Source organism: Osmia bicornis, chromosome 13 (genome assembly GCF_907164935.1).
Source record: "Osmia bicornis bicornis chromosome 13, iOsmBic2.1, whole genome shotgun sequence".
Classification (NCBI taxonomy): Eukaryota; Metazoa; Arthropoda; class Insecta; order Hymenoptera; family Megachilidae; genus Osmia; species Osmia bicornis.
Window position 1 is genome coordinate 9,018,755 of NC_060228.1, and position 21,590 is coordinate 9,040,344.

General features: G+C 43.8%; 3 protein-coding genes across 11 annotated transcripts; 2 read left to right on the forward strand and 1 right to left on the reverse strand.

Annotated features, from left to right (window-relative positions):
* Positions 1 to 1,076: 1,076 nt before the first annotated feature.
* LOC114873634 lies at positions 1,077 to 8,689 on the reverse strand. Of its 5 annotated transcripts, none has more exons than XM_029182167.2 (13): positions 8,228 to 8,689; positions 6,687 to 6,793; positions 6,319 to 6,451; positions 6,179 to 6,246; positions 5,846 to 6,103; positions 5,631 to 5,733; positions 5,430 to 5,560; positions 5,096 to 5,345; positions 4,956 to 5,023; positions 4,796 to 4,870; positions 4,353 to 4,718; positions 4,022 to 4,282; positions 1,077 to 3,659 (listed from the first exon to the last, which is right to left on the reverse strand). In XM_029182167.2, exons 1-13 carry the CDS (start codon positions 8,245 to 8,247, stop codon positions 3,538 to 3,540), a joined length of 1,962 nt encoding a protein of 653 aa, XP_029038000.1. In that variant the 5' UTR covers positions 8,248 to 8,689; the 3' UTR covers positions 1,077 to 3,537. The 5 variants fall into 5 exon arrangements, with proteins under 5 accessions (XP_029038000.1, XP_029038003.1, XP_029038002.1 ...); XM_029182170.2 differs by having other exon boundaries at positions 8,182 to 8,688; XM_029182169.2 differs by having other exon boundaries at positions 7,974 to 8,688.
* Positions 8,690 to 8,984: 295 nt separating this feature from the next.
* On the forward strand, positions 8,985 to 15,035 carry LOC114873635 (5'-3' exonuclease PLD3-like). 5 transcript variants are annotated; one of them, XM_046288342.1, is made up of 12 exons: positions 8,985 to 9,073; positions 11,179 to 11,312; positions 11,479 to 11,721; positions 11,799 to 12,001; positions 12,089 to 12,440; positions 12,535 to 12,669; positions 12,733 to 12,924; positions 13,003 to 13,131; positions 13,202 to 13,341; positions 13,454 to 13,619; positions 13,700 to 13,841; positions 13,921 to 15,035. In XM_046288342.1, exons 2-12 carry the CDS (start codon positions 11,196 to 11,198, stop codon positions 14,115 to 14,117), a joined length of 2,016 nt encoding a protein of 671 aa, XP_046144298.1. In that variant the 5' UTR covers positions 8,985 to 9,073; positions 11,179 to 11,195; the 3' UTR covers positions 14,118 to 15,035. The 5 variants fall into 5 exon arrangements, with proteins under 5 accessions (XP_046144298.1, XP_046144301.1, XP_046144300.1 ...); XM_046288345.1 differs by having other exon boundaries at positions 9,039 to 9,073; positions 11,160 to 11,312; XM_046288344.1 differs by lacking the exon at positions 8,985 to 9,073 and adding an exon at positions 9,461 to 10,741 and having other exon boundaries at positions 11,160 to 11,312.
* A 2,008-nt stretch (positions 15,036 to 17,043) lies between these two features.
* Positions 17,044 to 21,578, forward strand: LOC114873636 (fatty acyl-CoA reductase wat-like). The gene is made up of 9 exons (XM_029182179.2): positions 17,044 to 17,169; positions 18,674 to 19,048; positions 19,300 to 19,548; positions 19,620 to 19,765; positions 19,837 to 19,946; positions 20,006 to 20,201; positions 20,261 to 20,533; positions 20,637 to 20,897; positions 20,970 to 21,578. The coding sequence occupies exons 1-9, from the start codon at positions 17,062 to 17,064 to the stop codon at positions 21,079 to 21,081; spliced, it is 1,830 nt and encodes a 609-aa protein (XP_029038012.2). The 5' UTR covers positions 17,044 to 17,061; the 3' UTR covers positions 21,082 to 21,578.
* The last annotated feature ends 12 nt before the right edge of the window (positions 21,579 to 21,590 follow it).

A 21,590-nucleotide genomic window follows, 5' to 3' on the forward strand; every position in this document is an offset into this window, starting at 1 on the left:
CGATCAAACATTGTACGCACGGCCTAGTTTACGCTGCTGGACCAGACACCCCTACGACCAATCGATCGAGCTTAAACTTTGTTTTTCAAAATAAACGTAAAGATTGGAAGTGATAGCAGAGACGGGGATATCGGCGCTAGCCAGCCGGAATCGATACGATTTCGCGGAGCGGCAAGTTTGATCGATATCGAAAGCGTTATACCAAAAACGTCGAGCGAGTTCCGACGCGAGTACAAAGCGGTCTATTACCCTCCACGTATTCCTGACAAATTATTATTGAACCTCATAAATCTGAAGAACATCTGCGCAGATGCGCCACCGTTTCCTACCACCTATCCAGCTAGCTGCCATGCGGTAGTGCCGTTCACCTCTCGTTCACCTTTGCCCTACATTCTCTCTCTTTCGTCGCTCTACTTTTCACCTTGCACCTTTCCGTTTCTCGACCTCTCGGCAAAAAGCCTCCTGCGTATCCGACGCAGTAGAAACGAACGCGTTTCTTTTTATTCGGCTTTTTAAGGCCGCTAAACGGCGACGGACAAGACGAGGAGCAATGGACATGGAAATCGATGATAGCAGTCGGTCGCGCGCTGTCTCCGTACTTGAACGATTCAACGCGATTTAAACACACACGCCCACGAATTGACCCGAAGCGTACGCGAGTTGATCGACCGCTTTGTCAAAACACCAACAGCTTACCTATCGATCCACAGCCTGCTCCACGTGCGTCCGCGTACGTTTCACCGCCGCGTCGCATCGCGCTGCATCGCGTCGCGCCAACCACCCCCTTACGCTTTTCGCGACATTTTTCTTCCTTGCGATCGCTGCTCGAACGAACGAACGAACTAACAATTACATTCTTCGCTAAAAATTAACATTTCGAAAAGAATAGGTCAATAAAAAAATTGTTTGAAAATACATTCAACGAATTTGCTTTCTCTGCATCGACCTTTCCTTCCCTTTCCTTAAAAATACGATAATAAAAATACACCTCGATCAGCGATACTCGGCCAACTGTTGCCTATTCGACTAAACTCTGTACATATAGCTTCAGGGTTCGAATAAATGTTCTGGAGAAATAGTATCGCGACACCAATTCCTTTATTTCCAGGCGAACAACGCTTTCCAATCGCGACACTTTTAACGTTCCTTTCGTTATCTTTCGAACGGTCTACCCATACTCGGTTGTTTCGCTTAGAAAGAAACGATCGGATCGTGCGACATACGCGATGAAGGCTTACCATAACGCTTCAAAACGCAATCGAAACGACCCGTGTCTTCGTTTTTCATTTTCATCAACTCGCAACATCCATCGGTACAATACGTAGGACCGCCGCGCCGAGACAAGTAACGCGGAAATTTTCTTAATTGCTACTATACTTTAAAACGCGTATCGTCGTCGTCGTCGTCGTATCCGTCTTCGTCATAGTCGTTGTTGAGAATCGTTCGCATCGTAATTTACTCGACCTCTTAGTATACACACGCATCGATTCGTTAAATACACTCGTTCTCACAACATATACGGTGTAAAAATGAAAACAGCGCAATATCTTTCTTTCTGGTCGAGCAGAATTTCATCCGTCCGAATCACGCGTATTCGTGCGTTCTGTCGCCGATTCCAACCGTCTACTTACGTTTCTCAATTCTTCTAACGTACAAACTGCAGGTGTACGCGATAGATTACGCAAATTTACGCTACTTGTCCCGCGCAACGACGATAAGCAACAAAATTTGGCTGGAATTTGCGTCGGACACACGGTTACGCGTACGATCCTATTGGAAAAGTAGAAAATATATATAATAAATACGGCTCGCGTAGAGATTTGTCTACCGAGAAGGAACGAACGGAGGGATCTAGTGTTAATCGGAGGGGGGTGAGGGAGAAGAGAATTTCGAATAGACAAGTAAGTTGAGGAGCGACGGAGCGAATAAGTTTCACACTGGGAACAATAGTTTTATGCGTATAAAAATAACAATTTATCTCGATATTAAAAATTTGCCTATCTTACGGGTTAGAACCAACGCATTGTCGTACACGTATATTCTATTTATACGAATTCCGGAACAGTCTCGATTCTTTATAAAATATTTTGTGTATCGCTTGTCACCGTGTGCTAGTGTTTCTCTCTCTCTATGTACGTGTGTATGTGTTCTCTTGCTTTCGAATTCAGCTAAGTGTTACGCGTCTTTGTTGTTTTATGCCGTTCGAGGATAACAAATAGCCGTAGGATGCAACGAGGCTAATGGACAGCGAGAAAACGAATCATCGATTTCGAAAGGAAATGATATTTCTTCGACGCGTTTAGTAATTAAAAAAAAAAAAAAAAGAAAAAAAGAAAATAAATACGTAATTCGAGTTTACGGTGTGGTTCAATATCAATGATAATTAAAGTCAGCGTCCATTAACGGCCTCGATACAGGATGCTGTTTCCTTCGCGCCTCGACTATGAAACGCGACTGCAAGTGGAAAACTTTATACTCTTTAAAAACAGTCTTCTTTATACACCGCTTAAATTATGAAATATGTACAAAGTGTAGCTGGTTAAGAGTTGTAAAAATTATTCTCTTATCCGTTAATTGTTACGCGTTAAAGTAATCGAATTTATAGTTGTAGGATTATAGCGATTTTACTCGCGATTAATCGAACATGGTCTTGACTCGTTATACCCTGCTTATATTTACAAAAGCTGCGGGTGCACAGTAGCCCGTCGATCGTTTATTATATATATACGTCTTTACTTATCGTGCTTTACTTAACTTATTTTCGCGAAAACGATCGAGGTATCGTTGTTCGGATTCTTAACTCTGAAAGTAACGTCCGCGGTTACCCGCCACCTTAACCAACCTTCCCTTTCGTTCAACCTTCCTTAACGTACGTTTATATAAAAAATACCAGTGCAAATGTACAAATTCACAGGATGTAGATATATAGATATTATCGGACAAAAATCCATCGGCCATCGTACGAAACGGACGGGCGTGTGAGACTTAACTTCTAAAATCTAAGTACGTCACTATTCGTATCGAAACGGATAGTAGTAGTCATACTAGTAGTTGTTGTGTAATAGTAGTAGTAGCAATAGTTAGTGGTAATGGTAGTAGTAGCAGCAGCCGGCAGTAGGACATTTTGTAAAAGCAACGCGAGAAATAACGGATCGTTGAAAGATCCGAAAAGCGAATAAAAAAAGGAGAAGACAGACTAATAAAAACGGAAGCAGGAAAGAAATGCGAATAGATGGAAATTGAAACGAAGAATGGAATAGAGCGACGAAGAAATGGAACGAGGAGAAGGTAAAACTAGAATATCTAGAAATGAAAGAAATACTTTGTCGAACGAATGATCGATCGCGACTCCCTTAGAGACGAGGCGATTCGATCGTCCAACACGAACCGCTTGCTCTTGGTCTCGATCCTTACGAAAACGATCGAGGATCGTCAAACGGGGTTTAGCAGCCTTCTTCTCTGTTCGTATCGCGTACGCGTTGAAACGCGCGCGATCCTATTACGAGCATCGATTTCGTTTCACTTGAAACTCGCATATCATCTCAACAAGAGCATGTATGCCGCTGCACAATTTCCCATTGTTCCTAGGAATAAAATTCTGGACAGGGAAAAGAGCGACGCTAAGCTGGAAGCTGCCTTTGTTACGTCCTCGCAAACTCCTGGAACAAAGTAAAAGAAACGCAATGTTTATACATATTTAACGATTTTCGGCCCTCGTATAGCGATATATCAACGACGCGTTACCCTCCTGTGTTTCTAATTCATAATATTTTAAAAGCCAATATACTGCGTTCGATATATCGCGCATGCGCGAGCTGTTTGACATTTACCGTGTTATCGAATCGTCTGCTAAAAACACCACGTGCTCGCTACTCTCATTGGAGCATTCCCCGGCCACGTGGCTGTTGCTTTTTTACACAAGGGTCAAAGCTACCCGTAACAACCGTTCGACCCGATAAAATAATCGACCGAGGGGGTCTTCAAACAAGACAATGGAAAAGGAGCTTTTCGCCCGGAATACCTTGATTGACGAGCGTATAGGAACGTCCATCCTCGACTCGTTCCGTCCGACAAACGTGATCGAATCTCGCCAACCAAAGCTCTTGTTCCGAGAGCTTCGTTCTCCCGGTTTTCCCGGTCGTCGACGATTTTCCTTCGTCATCGTCTAGCCGCATAGAAAGGCAAAAGGTCTTTCCTGGTCCCGGCAAAGTCTGGTCGGCTTTCAGCGACACTATCGTGTACCAAGTACCCTTTTCTTCCCAACTTCCGTGGCAATAATAGGCTGCAACAAAATTCTCTCTTTCGCATTCATTTCCGTTAATTTTATCGAGAAAACGCGAAAAAGCGCTCACCTGTTTCTTCGTTATCGCACGTTTTCCCAACGACGATCTCGTTTTGATCAGACGAGGCGCAACCTATTCGAACGCTGCTGCTCCTGCACTGTTCTCCATGTTGCAGCTGCTGCTGTTGTTGCTCTCCATGCTGACGATGATGATGGTGATGATGATGTTGCTGTTGCTGGTGTTGTCGTTGCTGCTGCTCGTGCGATTCCTTCGGCGTTACGTCTTCGTGCCAAGTTCGTCTTTTGGTGATCCTCGAAGATCGTTTCTCGCTACGACGCTGACGGCGGAAGGACGCGTTAGCCAAATGGAACGGACCGAATCCAAGGATCATGTATCGTCCGGGATTAGGACACTTTCTCTGATGCAACGAGGAGCCTGCGCGATGAACATTGATCCACGATCGTTAAGGATATGGCTATTGATCGTTAACGGGGTCGAATCGCGTCACTTACTTATTAACGTGGTGTACGGCATCGTGGATGTATCCACGAGGGAACAGGCATCGTCTGGCATTATGGCCTTTTGGTCTACGAACGATAAAAGAGAAACGAGGGAAATGATTGCCAAGACGGAACAAGGAAAACTCGAACGCGAAAAATATCCAACACTCACCCGATTGCTGTAGTTCTATAACGTGATGATCCCTTTTATGGAATATCATGCAAACGTAGCCGATGTCGCTGCAACGATCGATCGCTATTAACCTGTTTCTCTATTTGAAAACATCGTCGCTTGTTATATCAAATACTTACCAACCACTGGTCACGTGAGCGATCAATTTTACTTTGTACCCCTGCGCGTTTTCCGTCGGATGCAATTTTTCCAGATTATGGCAGACGATCTTCTCCTCGTGAAACGTGTCCTCTTCGGTATTTTGTACTCTGACTTTCAGCGTGGCATTCTTGTTGGTAAAATGATAAACTTTAGTGCCGTCTAGAGAATGCCAATCGTGATGTTCGGTGATCCAAGAAGGATATTTGCATCTGTTGTGTTCTTTGTCGACTGGGGATGCAACGAGAGGAAAACTTTAAGTCCCGCTGAGATTAATTAAGAAAAACGATCGAGAAATAAACAAGCCTCCTCTACCTTTCGTCAACTTGATCGTAGGCGATCCCTCGGAAACTGTAGTTAGGCCGTTGCAAGTCGGTTCACCGGACTGAGCGAGCAAATACACCACCTTCCCTTGATGATGCGTTTTCTCCTCGTATAGGAAACATCTGTTTGAATTGTAAAATCAAGAGATCGCATCGACAACGATAAACGAGCACATCCCTTCAAAGTAAATACCTGTAAGTTTTCTCGGCACCGGACACGCTTCTTCCTTTCAACGTTCCAACGAGGTATTTGTTACGACCGTCGTTCCACACGGCTAGACACTGTAACTCTTCCGCTGAAAATAAACGGGGAAATGTTTTATTCGCCAGACACGGTTGATGGAAAAGAGCGCGTTAGGTGGCATCCGATAAAACTCGACTAGAAGTCGCGAGATATCCGAGACTCACTGTTACTCTCGCTTCGCTCGATATCCGGACAGGCTTGATACTTGAGAAGCAATTTGCTCTCGTCGGTACATTTCTCGCCGAGGCTGATGGGCATCGAACACTCGCCGTATCCTTTGTCGTAAGTGAAGGTAAAGGATTGACCGGTGAACGGGCACGGTATCGGTTTCGAATTCTCGCGGAACATCGAGTAAAGAGTATCGTCCGACTTGATGTTCACGCACATCTCCTCCAGATTCGTGTAATCCTGCTGGCACCAGCCTGGCCAACAGAGATCGAGAAAACATTAGCAACAGAAAGGAAGAGGAAAAAATGCGAAAACCTGTCTCGACTAACCTTCGCGAAATTGAATCACATTTTCGTGTCGGTCGTTCACGATAATGCAATGATAACATTTCTCGCTGCTGAAAATACAATGAATTCGTTACGATTTATACCTTGCTTTTTTAAGAATCTCCTACCCCCTGAATACTTACTAAACGATGTACGACTGTCCCGATCGTTCAACGCACGTCTTTTCGCCTAAAACGGTCGCGTTTACGGTAATCGAACCCGGTTTTCCATACTGATACCATTCTCCGGTCCAAGTGGTTGGGAACTCGCAGGAACCTGAAATCAAATTTTTTTACTTTTACCCTTGGGCGTCGTTTTGATTTCGTTTTAACTCGTCGTGGCTGGTATCCCTTTCATAAAGAAAGCAAAACGAAAGCAGCAACTATTGTAGCAAGTACCTATACTATAGGCAGAGACGAAATTATTTTTAGCGAGCGACAAAAGTCTTTCTTTCTTCGATCGAATCATCGTCAAACATGTTAGTTTCTTTAATTACTCTGAACGTACTCACCGTTGATAGAGGGTATGTCACCCAACGATAAAATTAACAGTATCAACATGGTCGATGGGTGACAAACGCTTTGTATTTGCCGTGAAACGGAAGCCAGTCCCAGCATCCTGAAATACCCAACAAACTGTTAGTTTACGATAAACATTTTATTTACAATGAAATATATAGAAAATTGGAGGCTCGTCACAAAGAGATACTTTGTTCGGTTCGAGGAACGATTCGATCGCGAAACGAATCACGGAACGCGTCGATTCGAAGAAAAGAAAATAGATAAGGACTATTGTCAGGTAATTATTTGTTTAAACGCACCAGCGATTCGATCGTATCGCTTGTCCGCGGTCGGAAATACGAGCCGCGATCCAGCGAGGATCGGAGAAACAGGTAAAACCGTTCATCTCGATTGATGGTGATGGTAAAAGTAACTGGCTTTCAAACAGTCGGGAAACATAGCTGCGAACGGTACGTCCGGCAAGGATATGCATTATTTAGCGAAGTACACGTGTCTCGATTCGTGTCGTTCAACGTGTTCTCCCTCGTGTACCCTATTCACTGCTCTCTTTCGTTCGAACGATGCGCGGATGACTACGAATAGGCGCATCGCCGCGCTTCTAAACGTCAAACTCGTGCTCCACCAGTTTAACCCACCCTCCTTCCATCCCTCTTCTATCGCTCTACTCGCCTCTCTCTTCTTTCCCTTTTTAATTTACCCGCAAAATTAACACACCGATCGATAACTATGGTTTTTCTCTAATTTCAATTGTCACGAACGTTCCCCTGGAGATGAGGAAGTTACGGCGGCTTTTTCAACGTCGAGCGTCTGATCGAATAACCGCGTAATCTTTTTACCTATCGTCAGTACTTGAAAATAAAATTGTATCTATATAGCATCGAACCGGTGTTCTTTCGGTCATCGTCAATGGAACTAACCTTTTCGCGTTCGGCGTCGAAGAATGGAAGGCGACTCTGAGGCAATGCAACCGCAAGACTCCGAAACGTATCACATGATGTTTACCGAGCAGAGCTCCGTAGATTGCGTACTCGAAAAATCACGATTTTGCGGTGTTTAATTAATCTATCAGGACTTTGAAGTGTTTCCAATAGGCGAGTCGTGTAATTACACCGATCGAGAGGATAACTCTGCCGGCGTGCGAACAAGAATTTTCAGAGGCAACCAAACTATTTTCTCGAACGATTGGCTCGGTCTGGTCAAAGGAACGCGTTCCATGCGACCGAGTTTCCTACCAAAAGAACAGGATTCGTCGAGCCGAACACAAAAGACCAACGCACCATTCTTTTTACCATCACCAACACCATCACTAGCACCCCGGCGGTCACTGGAACAAGACCCTCCGACACTACGAAACACTAGTTTCTTTAGAACTTGTAAAATATATGTGCCTAAAGATCTGTTAGACGTTTCGTTGAGCCAGATTTTTCAATGTCGTTCGATCGGAGGCAAGAACGGTGTTGTAACCGGACGCGTTCTGTTACTCACGATTTTCACGAGCTTCAACTAGATCCGACTACATTAGACGATTTACCACTGTGCGTCGTTTCCCATATTCGAGGCTGTTTGTTCGTTCGTTTACTCATTTGCTTGCTCGCCTATGGAAACAATGGCGGCGACCGATGGACGGCGAGCAAGGCGCCGCTCCAACTATTTCTACGGTACGATGAGACACCGTCGAGAACGCCTGTATGCACGCCTACACGCATCGGTCACGCGTCCCTGTATACTCTATACCGTACAATACCGTACAATACCGTATACTGTATTCCGTCGATGATCGTCGATTCGCGTGGCACACCGGACAAATTTACAGCCTTTCCCGAATATTTTCCCCCCACCCTTCTCCTTCCCCTTTCTCTTTTCCATTCCACGTTCAAGGCGGTATCCTTCCTTTTCTCATCACATCTCTTTTCCATGCTTCGTTCTTCTTCTTCGGTTAAATCGACGAAATAAATAGGGAAATGTCGGTTATAGTAACAACGCTGCTACTATACCGAACGAACATTACTAGACAACGCAGAAATTGTTAAATAAAATTCGAAAAAGAAGGAAAAAATCATTTGCTGTTCAATTTTTTGTGCATGAATCTAAAAATAACTAAAATAACAATTGAAAATTGATTATTAAACTGGACGAAACAACTAGGAACTAGAAACTTTGTTCGATGCCAGTGTTGCCAATGCAAAACGCGCGAAAACGAGCAACGGCGCCAAGTGGTTATTTAAATAGGGATTACGTTCGGTCGGTTCGACTCGGCTTTTCTCGATTCTCTTCGATTCGATTCGATACGATGCGTTCCAAACGGGGCTAATAGAGGGCTACGAACCATGAGAAAGCGTTCAGTTAATTTTACGGCAAGAAAGTCGCGTGGTTATCCGTACGTATTACAGTATTATATTAAGAAGAGAAAAGAAGCTTTAAGTATAAGAAAAAATAAAAATAAAGAATAAAAATACAATCGAGCGTACAGTGGTGGTTGAACATTTAAAATACATTCGATTCGTATTTTAAACCGTTCCTTTTCTTTGCTCGAACGATTTGCTGCTTGTCTTGCTCAAGAAAACGGATCGCCATTACACTTTCTAGCGTGCTAATGTTTCTCTAACCGATTCGTTCATGGTTTATCAGTCAAGTACAATACTTTCTGCACTGCGCAATTATTCATTATCCACGTTACTTGATATCTTGAAAAATGATTTATACCTTGCTTAAATCGACGTTCTCTACTAAACGAAGCTTAATTTTACCTACTTGTTTGTTGTGCATTTCAAATGTTCTGTGCTCGAATGATCTACCTGTTCGCATATGTGATACACGCGCGCATGCGCCTACTATATTACACTATCGTGGATCGTAGATCTATTCGATTAATTGTAACTCTTGAAGACAGTGATCGATCGATATCTTACTGAGCGACGCGTTCGATAACAGCGCTCGATTACTGTCAATCTTTCAACAAAAGAATCTCGATTCGTTCGTCGAAAATCCGACCCGACTCGTAATCGAATCGAATCGAATCGAATCGAATCGAATAGTCGAACGAATGCGCGAAGAGGTATGAAATTGAACAGACAACCGTACGGCGCATGTATACATATAATCTAATAGTAAGAAATAGATTGATTCTATGCGATAGAAGAATGCTATATAGGTGAGATGTTCTTTCTCCTAGACATATTAATAGTCTTCCGCATTATGACAGTTGACCTCTGCGTTGATCCGATAACGTTTTGACACTTCCGTTCGTTATTCTCATCAATCATTTCCTACCACAGAAACCAGCATGCCATTAGATATTCAAACGACTCTACGATCGATCAATGATTCAAATAATTTTCTGTTTAAAGAGTTGTTGAAATAACAACCAAGGAATAATATTGCAAGTCTTATTTCGTACTACCCCTCGGAGAATCTTTCAATTTACAATGAGAACGTTAATTACGCGATAGTAAACCTGCGCATAGCAAATACTTTATAGTATCATCTTCGATTTTAACCGACCTTGGTCACAAATATTTCACATTTCAGACAAGAAAATTAAATGTTTAGCATTTGACGACCGATCTGAACAGAACAAGTAAACATCGCTTAAAAATTAATTAATAATTCCACTCCTTTTTCCTATTCCTGCTATTTTTTGGTTTTTTTTTTTCGAAAAAACAAGGAAAAAATTAAAGAAGTGATTCACTGACATTTACATCGCTAAGTGATTCAGTCGAACCGGATCGTAATAAATTTCTAAATAAAATAAATAAAATATATATATGGAAAAGGAGAGAAAGAATGAAGAGCATTTGAAAAGTTAAGATGCATGTAGGTCACGAAAAGCTGTTGAGCGCAGGTCCGTCGGGAAAGAAACGCGACTTTTCGATCGTTGCTGGTTGCCTCGCAAAATACGTCGGTAGGTAGGTAGGTAGGTAGGTAGGTAGGTAGGTTGGTAGGTTGATAGGTTGGTAGGTTGGTAGGTAGATAGATAGGTCGACGGACGGAACACGAAGAGAACGCCACACGTGTACAAATGTTGTTGAACATTTTCTTCGTCACGGTACGTTTTTGCTAATCTTTTCTTCTTGATATCTCCCTTTGACGCGTTTACCTCGCATTCGCTACGTCCTCTATCAATCGAAATACGATCACGAAATTCTTCTATCTCTCGTCGCGTCGTGCAATGTTTTTCAACCGATACCGTCGTTCAAAACGACGACGCTGCAGTTATTGTACGTGCACCTATATAGGTACGTTTAGTAATCATACGGTTCGTATTCATGCTCGGAGAGACGGTATATACGTTTTCCAAAGTAATTCGTTCAACTATTCGTCTGGATCGCTTCGTATCGATTCTGGTTAAAAAACTGTTTGAAAAAGAGGTCGCAGCAAATAATCAAGGAGCAAAAACATTGCGCCAGTATCGCGGTACATTAATTTTTACTATATCTACAGATAATATGTAATATGTATTACAGAGTTGTATTCAAATTTTAGTAAAGTAAGACAACGAAATGTCTTTTTTCGCTTGGAAAGGAAGTACTCGGTCGGAAAGTGGCGAGCACACTGGACGAAATTTACAAGACGGTCTTTTTCAAATAGCCTCTCAGGCTTGCCATATATTGGTACAAGTAAGTTTTTTCATAATCATCACGCGTCTCAACTCTTTATCCGGTTAGGTTAAATCAACAATTATTCTTTCCTTTCCTCCTTTCGTTGATTCCAAATTGTTCAAGAAAAGAGTTGCTTCATAGGCTCGCATTATTCTGACTAATCGTGCGGTATTTGATTCGAAAGGTGAACAATACGCACAACGTTTCGTACGGAGGAAGCAACAACGTAAAGAATATCGCATACTCAAAATGTTCCGGCAAAGACGGGGACTCGATAGGTCTGGCGACTTGTTCCGCGAGCAGAGCACCAGGTTCCTCCGTGAAATCGTACACGAAATACGCAAAGGAGCGGGGCAAAGATCAGGATGTTGTCGTTCTATTGCCGCATCGTAAGAGCAGAACGCCTCTTGTTAAGCACAAATTATCCGTACGTATGGTTACATAAGAAATTTCACATTTTACCGTGTCTTATCCCTAAAACGCATTCATTTAATCTGCTTGCAGACAGTCTCGGAGAACGCGCGATTGGAATTGAATCCGTCGAACTGCGGTCACGGTGGCAGTGCCGGTGGCGGAAACGTCGGCGTCGGCATCGGCGTCGGTGCAACGAACGTTAACAATAACGTCGCGGACGACGATTTCGAACTATGGGATCAGTCTGGTTTTATGTTGAGACACGACGTGGACGATCCATTGACCAGTGGCAAGTTAGTGTCGATCAGCGATCGAATCGTTAAAAAGATATTTCAAGAATTTTATAATCCTGTCGCTCGGTGTGTTTGTTGGGAAAACAGATGGGGAGGTGCGCAAGGATGGTGCAAACCGAGTTGCATCCCGATTACGGTCATACTGATCTTGATAGTGCTGGTCGTTTTATTACCGTTGTTGGATCACGCCGCGGACAAGTACACGTTAAACAACACGAGTTTCGACTTCGACTCGAGCTGTATGAACGGATGCAATTTATCGCTGGTGGAAAGTTTACCGATAGGTATGAATTATAGTAACGGTAATTTTTTCACCGTCGAAAACACTTACGACACGTGGTTGAGGCTGATCTCGATGGCGCAAGAGAGGATAGAGATAGCCTCGTTCTATTGGACTCTGAGAAGGGAAGACGTGTATCCCGACGACAGCGCGAAACAGGTAATTAGCAAGAGGAAAAAAATCTCGCGGAACGAATTGACGTGTTAGGTATTGTACATTATAAATCGATGTGTCACGCGTTCGATCGTTACAGGGCGAAGAGATTTTTGCCTCGCTTCTTCGAGCGGGTAGAGATCGGAATATCGAATTGACTATAGCGCAAAATCAACCCTCGCGAGTCAGTCCAAACGTCGATACAGAACTATTGGCGAAAAAGGCTAATGCTAAGGTAACGCTTTTTCGTTGTAAAGAAAAAGAAATAACTATGGTACGAACAGTATCGGTTTTACAGGTGAAAAGTTTAAACTTTGCGGCTTTACTCGGAGGAGGGGTGCTTCACACAAAATTATGGCTGATCGACAGAACCCACGTGTACGTTGGTTCCGCGAATATGGATTGGCGATCGCTCACCCAGGTGAAAGAGCTCGGTTTGCTCGTTTTAAATTGCACCTGTCTGGCTAACGATTACGCAAAGATCTTTGACGTAAGTCCGATCGAAGACGATGTAGATTTCGCGAAATGGCAATCGAATTAATAGATATCGTTGGTAACAATATTGCAGGTCTATTGGATGGTCGGCCAAGAGGGCAAAGTGCCGCCGGCATGGCCAGATTCCTTGAGTACAAAGATCAATCTAAAGAATCCGATGAAATTCACCTTCATGGATAACAAGTATAAAACATTCATCGCGGTAAGTGATTAAATTTTTGTGTCAAGAGACAATTGAAAAGAAAAAAGCGATCTTTAAATCCACGTTTCAGAGTTCGCCTCCGCCTTTTTCGCCAAAAGGTAGAACCGACGACATCGATGCTATTCTCTATTCCATCGAGAAGGCAGAGAAATTCATTTACATCGCGGTGATGGACTATTTTCCTCTAACCATATATACTCCTAAAATCAGGTAGGAGCGTAAAACCGGTGAGTCCACTGGCGTAAACGGGTTATTTCGTAGCTGTATCCTTCAGTTTTCACCTTCGTATACTTACAGCCGTTATCGGTGTTGCGTAATTCAGGTACTGGCCGATTATAGACGACGCTCTTAGAACGGCGGCTGTCGAACGCAAAGTACAGGTACGGCTGTTGATCTCTTCCTGGAAGCATTCGAGAAAATCGGAGATCGCGTTCCTGAAATCGCTGGAGGATCTGACGGATAGTTACGCGGGTGTGAAAATCGAAGTGGTCGGTGATCTAAACGTGTACACAAGTATCGATATCATAGACACGCATATGGTCATCTTCTTACCGAGCATATTTTTCAGAGGAGATTCATCGTTCCTACGAATCCAGATTTCGATAAGATACCGTTCTCCAGGGTGAACCACAACAAGTACATGGTAACCGAGACAATCGCGTACATAGGAACGAGCAACTGGTCCGGCGATTATTTTATAAATACCGCAGGCAATTATTCTTATCTTGATTTTTGATACTTCTTCGCGCGAGAGTTATAGGAAATTGAAGATGTTCGATGTTTCGTCAGGTGTAGGCACGGTATTCGAAAGTATCGGCGATCAAACAATGGACAACCTGAGACAACAACTGGAGAACGTATTTCATCGCGACTGGTACTCGGAATACTCTTACGCTCTGAATGGAAGTTCGCAGTGGTCGGAACGAGCGACGAATACAATCGCGGACGATTATTATCTGCAATCGTCCCGCTATGTATTAGCGTGACAATTTCAAGACCGTACAACGATTCTAGGATGACCAGCGGACAAAATTATAATCGCATCTGCCCGATCGAACGCTCGACGAAGCTTTTAAATGTCACGTCTGTCGTCATTGACAAACTTTTCGAATCCTTTTTTCCTCTTCTACGAAACGCTCGGCAAATATCGACTTCGAGCTGACATTTTATTTGTTCCGCCTGTGATACGTATGTCGATGTACAAACACACGCATACTTCTTCCATCTTCCTTTGCCATCTTCTTCCGTCTTGTTTATTTCGTACCGTTCCTTCCTTTTCGCTCCCACACCTCGTATCTTCGTCACTTTCCCACCCCCTTCGCTCTACCACCAACGCGTTGTCTCTTTCATCGTATATGCGCGAGTACGAGTATCTTCCCGACCCATCCGTTTATCTATGGTCCTCGCGCTCGTCCACGCGCAAACAGGTTCGCACCTACGTACGCGTATGCATAAACACGTACACGCACGCGGTACGCGTCGGTATAAGTGTAGAGCCAACACATATTCGCACGCATATTAATCACGAAAGACGATTACATTTAAAATCTTAAAGCTATAAGAACGATCTTATATAACGAATGTCTCCGTGCCTTGCTTAAAGTGCCCTTGCAAATCTTTTCTACAAAGGATCGTTTTTTCTACTTAAAACGTATGTAAATCGTAACTACACGACGGCCATCCGTTTAAGAACAGGCCTGTTTAATAAATGCAAGTCTACTCGATCGTTTCGAAACCAGGCCTACCTTATTTACGCCTTATTCTAGGAAGAAGAATGACGGACTAGATAAATAGTAACAGTGGAGCATTAAATTTATGCGCATACGTGTATAAGTTTAATCGAAAATTATCGTAATTACTATGTTCCTTATTATTTTGTTTTGTAAAAAAAACTTTCAATTTTATTACTTTCTATTCCCTACTTTATTTCCTCTTTTCATTAGCGTTATCCGCGGTGAAACTCGTCCGAAATAGCCGTCCTTAAAGGGATCAAAACTCTTAATTTTTGATAAATTACATTTCAACGTGCATACTAATATTTATCCGAGTCAAATCATGCGATTTAATGTTTCGTGTTTTATAATTTTTTTTTTTTATCAGTATGAATTACAATGTACGTATACAAATTGACGTATCTTGTGGTAAAAAGGTTGCCTCCAGCGTTCAAGGAAGAGCCAGTGTCATTATTGTGTTTGTGCGCATAAACACACTGTTTCGAACGTGACTATTCGTTCCATAAGAAGAACTCTGTAACCATGAAAGACGGCGGCGTTCTTTTCGCAGCTATATTCAAATTAGCACGTTCGAGCGCTAACAAACATATATATTACGTTAATTGTGTTAATCTGTTTGTCCGTTACGAAATGGGATTCGTTATAAACCGTGTTTGATCAGACTTTAGCGGGAATAATGAGATTCATGATACGTCGCCCTTTTTTTTCTCTTCCTTACACTAGTCGCTTTTTTTTTCTTTCCTCCAGCGACTCCGCTGATTTTTGTCCTCCTGTTCGCGTTCCTTGCCATTACAGATATGACTCTGCCTTTAAGTTTTGTCTACACATTTCGTTCCTATACTTTCGCCTTCTTGGGTACCACTTTTGTCCTCAAGAAAGTAGGTTATACGCATATTATGTACATACATACAATAAATACACAGTATAGAGTACCGAATGTTCATAATTATTATCCTATGCAAACATTTTATATTTAAGAATTAGATATGGAGTACACAGGGATAACCGAGTGGAGATAAGCTGCATCGGAGAAAAAGTAATCAGTCCGAGAAACTCGAACTGTCGGACGTCATATGTAATTACATATGTATAATAGGCAATAATAGGTAATTACTACCTATAGGTAATAATAATAGTAAAAATAGGCAATTGCCTATTTTTCCGATATAGGGAATTATGTTAATATAATTACTACGGTGACCTTTTTATCAAAACTTGACGCGGTGCTAGAGGAATGAAGATATTAGGGAGAAGTGGTCGAAGAGGATAAACGAGCCTCGTTGCTTTCATCTTTAAAGACTTAATTGGTGCTCCTAATTATTATAATTGATCGTTATCGTTAAGAAGAAATAATGCTGCGAGATGAAAAAAAAGAAACAAGGTACAGTTAATGAAATCCTATTTGACGCGAGAAAAAATGACGAAGAGTGGATAAAAAGAATTCGTAAAATTCAATGCTGGTATCGCAACGTAAGTACACTCTCAGCGGCGACCGTTTCGGTCAACGTTGGCAGAATATCGGCCGGTCGGTTCGCGTAACTCTGAATTCCGAAGGTACGAAGTTTTTTTTTTTTTGCGATACCCGCAGAAATTGTGCTCGAACGTTGATAAATGGCGCGAAATTCGTGCCGCGAACCGTGATTGCGGAGCGGTGTTCTTCCGGCAGATTTCGCGAAGGAAACGCGCGCGAAACTCGCGTCGAAGCGCTGCCTTGAAACGTCTTCGATGTTTTCACCTATCTCTCTCGCACTCTTTCTCTTTCTTCTTTCTTTTTCGATTTCTGTTTCTATTCTTGTATCTCTTTTCCCACCTGTCGAATGCACTCTTCCTTTTTCACTCTAGCCTCTCCCTGTCCCCTGATCCGCCGATTTTTGTCCCCGGTGAATTTCTCGGAATACGAAGTTGGATTAAAGCTTGATCAAGGAGCGATTATGCGAGCATAAGAATCTGGTGCGAGATAAAAAAGGTACAGGGGGAGAGGCAAACCGGGAGGAAAGATAACGATGACGAGGACGATGACGAGGACGATGACGATTACGACAACAGGAACGAGGAACGAAAGAACGTTACGAAAAAAAGAGGTGGTTGACTGGGGGTCGAGTGCGATCGAATGGTCAAGGGAGGGGAATCAGAGTCAAAAGGCGGTGCGAAGGGGACAGGGGACGAAGCAGAGTAGAAGGAGAAGAAAAGAAAAAGCATGAGCAACAACGGCACAGGTGACAATTCCGAGGTGTATCGCTTGCAAAAGACTCGAGGTGGCATAACAGCAGGATCGGTAGATTCGCGTCAAGAGAAAGTTTCCCAGGTATACCTAGCGTTCGTTTCTTCTTCCGTTCGTTCATAACTTCTTTCCTTCGTTTCGTTTTCCTTTATCGGTCGTCGTAAGTTTCCTCAGTGCGAATCGTTTCAAATATATTAAGTGATACGCGATAGTAGGTGTTCACCGATTCACCGATCGGACATGGTCAGTCAGTCAGTGAAACTGTGAATCGTTCAAAGTCCATTACGCGTGGGGTGCAGAGGGTCGCAAGGGTGTGCGACCACGATTTTCAAGATAGAAGATCGGTAACGCATTAGGACGATCGACGATTGGCGAATAAGTGTTATACAGATTCGCTTAATAAATTTGTCCACAATGGTAACGTAAAAACCAATGGCAAGAGTCGAAACGCGGCGACGGCCAGGGTACCAGCGACTTTCTTCGTCGCGTTAAAATTCATGTCGAGCACGACAAAGAATCGCGTCAAGTCTGGTTCTTTCGTTCGAGCGGTAGGTAAAGAAAATCATTTGGACGATTCGAGTGAAATACGACCACTTGGTAGAGGTACGAACGGACGTGAGTCGAGGCGTTTAGCGACCCGTGATGGGACATTCTTACCTTCGAACAGAATATTTAACGGAAGATCCCGTTACCTGTTAAGCGTGTCTCGCGCAGCATCCGTACCGTTACTTCGCTCCAACTTTCTACGTTATCGCTTTCATAGATTTCTTTCTTCATGCTTTATCTTTACGCGTCACGTCGCGAGCAGCGTGCCGCACGGTACGGCACGGCACGGCACGGCACGGCACGGCACGGCACGACACGACGCTTCTAAAATCGCTGATGCGTGCATGAACAACGATCGGGACTCGAGATTCGTGGTGGAAAAACTTTCGAGAAAATTAGGTCGCGTTAAGAAACGTAAGATCGCTTACGGACGAGACGAACAGTTAAAAGCAATCGATGACGTAGTCCCGAACTTTGCTCCAGGCTGCAGGCGATTTATGGAACAAGCGTTTCCAACATTCGGCACCTCGGCTAGGAACCGGTCACAGCCAATAGAACAGAAAGAATATAAAGGAGGAGGAGCATCCTCGGACCGAGATCGACCGAGATCGACCGTGATCGAGAGAAAACGCGCTTTCGTATAACTACTTACGTGCCTCGGTCTATTCATACTTTTTCTTCTAATTTCAACCAACCGAGCAGTCTACGCCGTTTGTTTACTCGCAGTCTTAGGAAAATCGAGAGAGAAACGGTTTCCCTGTCGTAGAGCGATAAAAATAGTAATAATAGTGGTAAGCGTTTCACTCGGTCCGTGGTTATAAAACGAGTGTCCATCCGTTGGTTCCTACATCTGTCTGTTCGTCTTTCGATTCGGAACACGGGAAAGACAGCGACCAAGTTCACGATCAACTTTCACTCCATGACGGTACGCGGTTTCTCTTCGGCTAGCTATCGCGACAGCACGCAACGAGTAGCGATTTTCAAATTACTCGCACCCCCCGATTAGACGACCCGCGATATCATTTTTTATTCTCTGCTACAGTTGTCGAGCGTTGTCTCGCAAGCGAACAGCGGCGAACGGCGAAAGATCGACGCGATGGTGGAAGTTTTGTCGGAGCCGTGTGGCCAGGAAACGGCGGTACTGGAAAATGGCTTCAACCCCCACGAGAACGTCACCGAATGTCCGCCACGGGAGAATCTTTACGAGTCGATCTTGGAAGAGCCGAAACTCAGCCCGATCCAGAGCTTCTACAACGGGCAAAGCATCTTCGTGACCGGTGGCACGGGGTTCATGGGCAAGTTGCTGATAGAGAAGCTTCTTCGAGAATGCCCCGGAATCTCCTGTATCTATTTGTTGATACGCCCGAAGAAGGGAAAGGACATGCATCAACGCGTCGAAGAAATTTTCGATGATCCGGTAAAATCTTTCTCCTTTCTCCGTTTTCTCCATTTGTCTTCCGGTTCCTCGATCCGCAAATATGTATGTATGTACTTGTTACCGTTTGCTTGAAATGCTTGACAGCCGATGATTTCTAGCGTTCGCTTTCCCTCGACCTATCTAGCAAGCAATTCCTTTCTCTTCTTTCTTTTCCGCTTGCTCCGTTGATTTTCCTTTTTCCGGCTTTCGTTGAATTACGCGATCGAGCCTGATAATCCCTGTTTGCATAGCTCTTCGACAAAGTGAGGGAGAAGGTTCCGAAATTTCGGCATCAGATCGTCGCGATTGCCGGGGACTGCAGTGAACCGGGTCTCGGCCTGTCCCCCACGGACAGATCGACGATAACGCGACAAGTGTCGATCGTTTTTCACGTCGCGGCGACGGTCAGATTCGACGAGAAAATGAAATTGGCCGTACCGATCAACGTCCGCAGCCCCAGAGACACGATAGATCTCTGCAAGGAGCTGACCTGCTTGAAGGTGAGCAATGTCCTCGAATTGCACGAATCGTCCGACGATCTCGAACGCTGCTTAACTTTTCTCGTTGTCAGTCGTTCGTGCACGTGTCGACGGCGTACGCCAACTGCCCGTACGATTACATCGAGGAGAGAGTATACGACCCGCCCATGGAGGCGAACAAGTTGATAACTCTGGTGGACTGTTTAGACGAGAAACTGATCGACGAAATCACTCCGCGGTGAGCGAAGGCAAAATGCCGATACCAAATGTCTCTATCCCTCGCCATTAATCATGATTTTTTATTCACAGACTACTGGGTAACTGGCCAAATACCTACACCTTCACTAAAGCGATAGCCGAAAGTATCATCGAAAAAGAGGCCGGCGATATGCCCGTTGGAATATTCCGTCCTGCGATCGGTATGTGATCTGCGTAGAGTTGATTAAAAGAAGAGGGGATAATTGGAAAATACTTTCAGTGGTATCAACGTATCGAGAACCTATACGAGGGTGGATCGACAACTTGTACGGACCGACCGGTGTCGCGGCTGGTGCAGGTAGCGGAGTCCTGCGATCGATTCATTGCGACGGATCGATACAAGCCAACGTGGTACCCGGTGATCTGACAGTGAACGCTTTGATCGCCTGCGCCTGGGACGTTGCAAAACGTCGAGAGTAAGAGAAATTAAACTTTTATTATAAGCGTTTCTCTTGATCTTTGCCTGAACTTACAGAGCCACCGCTACCGCTACCAACACGGACCAAAAGAAGGAGAATAATATACCGGTTTACCATTACATCTCGACGGACAATCCTATAACGTACGAGCAGTTGAAATGTATGTCCGAAAAATATGGTCTCCAATTTCCTACCGAAAAAGCGATATGGTACTACAGCTTCCGAAACAACAAGTACAAATTGGTGCACTTCTTCTACGTCTACTTTTTACATCTACTACCGGCGCTCTTAATCGATACCGTCACGCTTTGTTTAGGAAAACAACCGAGGTAATTTCCTCCTTCTTAATATCATATCGTCAACATGTTCGCGAGTCCACGATTTTATATCATTCTTTATCCTCGCATCTATTAATCCTTTCTCTTTTCAAAGAATGCTGAAGATCTACAAAAAGATACACAAGTTCATGGACGTGCTCAAATATTTCGCGACGAAGGAATGGAAGTTTTCCAACGACAATTTTAAAGCGCTACTGAACAAAATGACTCCTGAAGATTACAAGGAACACTTTGCCTGCGACATCAAAAACGTTAATTGGGATCGTTACTTCCAAACGTACGTGAAGGGCATTCGCATTTATCTGATAAAGGACCCCCTGGACACCCTTCCGCAGGCGCGAGTTAAATGGCAGAGGTAAGTCTCGCTCGCTCGATCGCGCGCGAATATCGATTACCCGTTTCTTTACCATTTTTTATTACTTTCCAGATTGTACTGGATTCATCAGGCGTTGAAATTAATCGTGGCCTACGGTGTTCTACGGATATGTTGGTTAGCCGCGTTTCATATGTTCCGGGGTTACGTATGGAAATCTACGTAGCTAATGGCGCGTACCGTCGCCGTCGTCGCCGTCGTCGCCGTCGCGCGCAGAAACGCGCGTTCCACGTCGTTAGAACGTTGTTAGCTCCGACGAATCCGAGCGTCGCTCATCTCGTCCATCGGTGCTGGTATCTTTGATCGAAAGCGCGATTAAGCTTTCTGTGGCTCAACAGTCCGAACAGCTCGGAAGAACGAAAGGGGAAAGAAGAAAACCAAGGGAGCCTACTAATTACCGCCTCCCGCTGTTCCTTCTATTCTCATCTATTTCTCGACCATCATCGAACTAGACAAGAGAACAAATGCGCTTCCTTCCTTTTCTCTATTCTTTTATCTTTCTTTCTTTCTTTTACGAACGTTCTTATAGGACGACCATATTACTTGCGCAAACAGCGCCCGTATTTCGACTGTGTTTTATACGTGTACATTTGTTGTATTTTACATTTCCGTTTGTAATAAAGAGAACTTTTCTTCTTTGTTTTTTTTTTTACAGAAATCAAATTGTCTTCATTT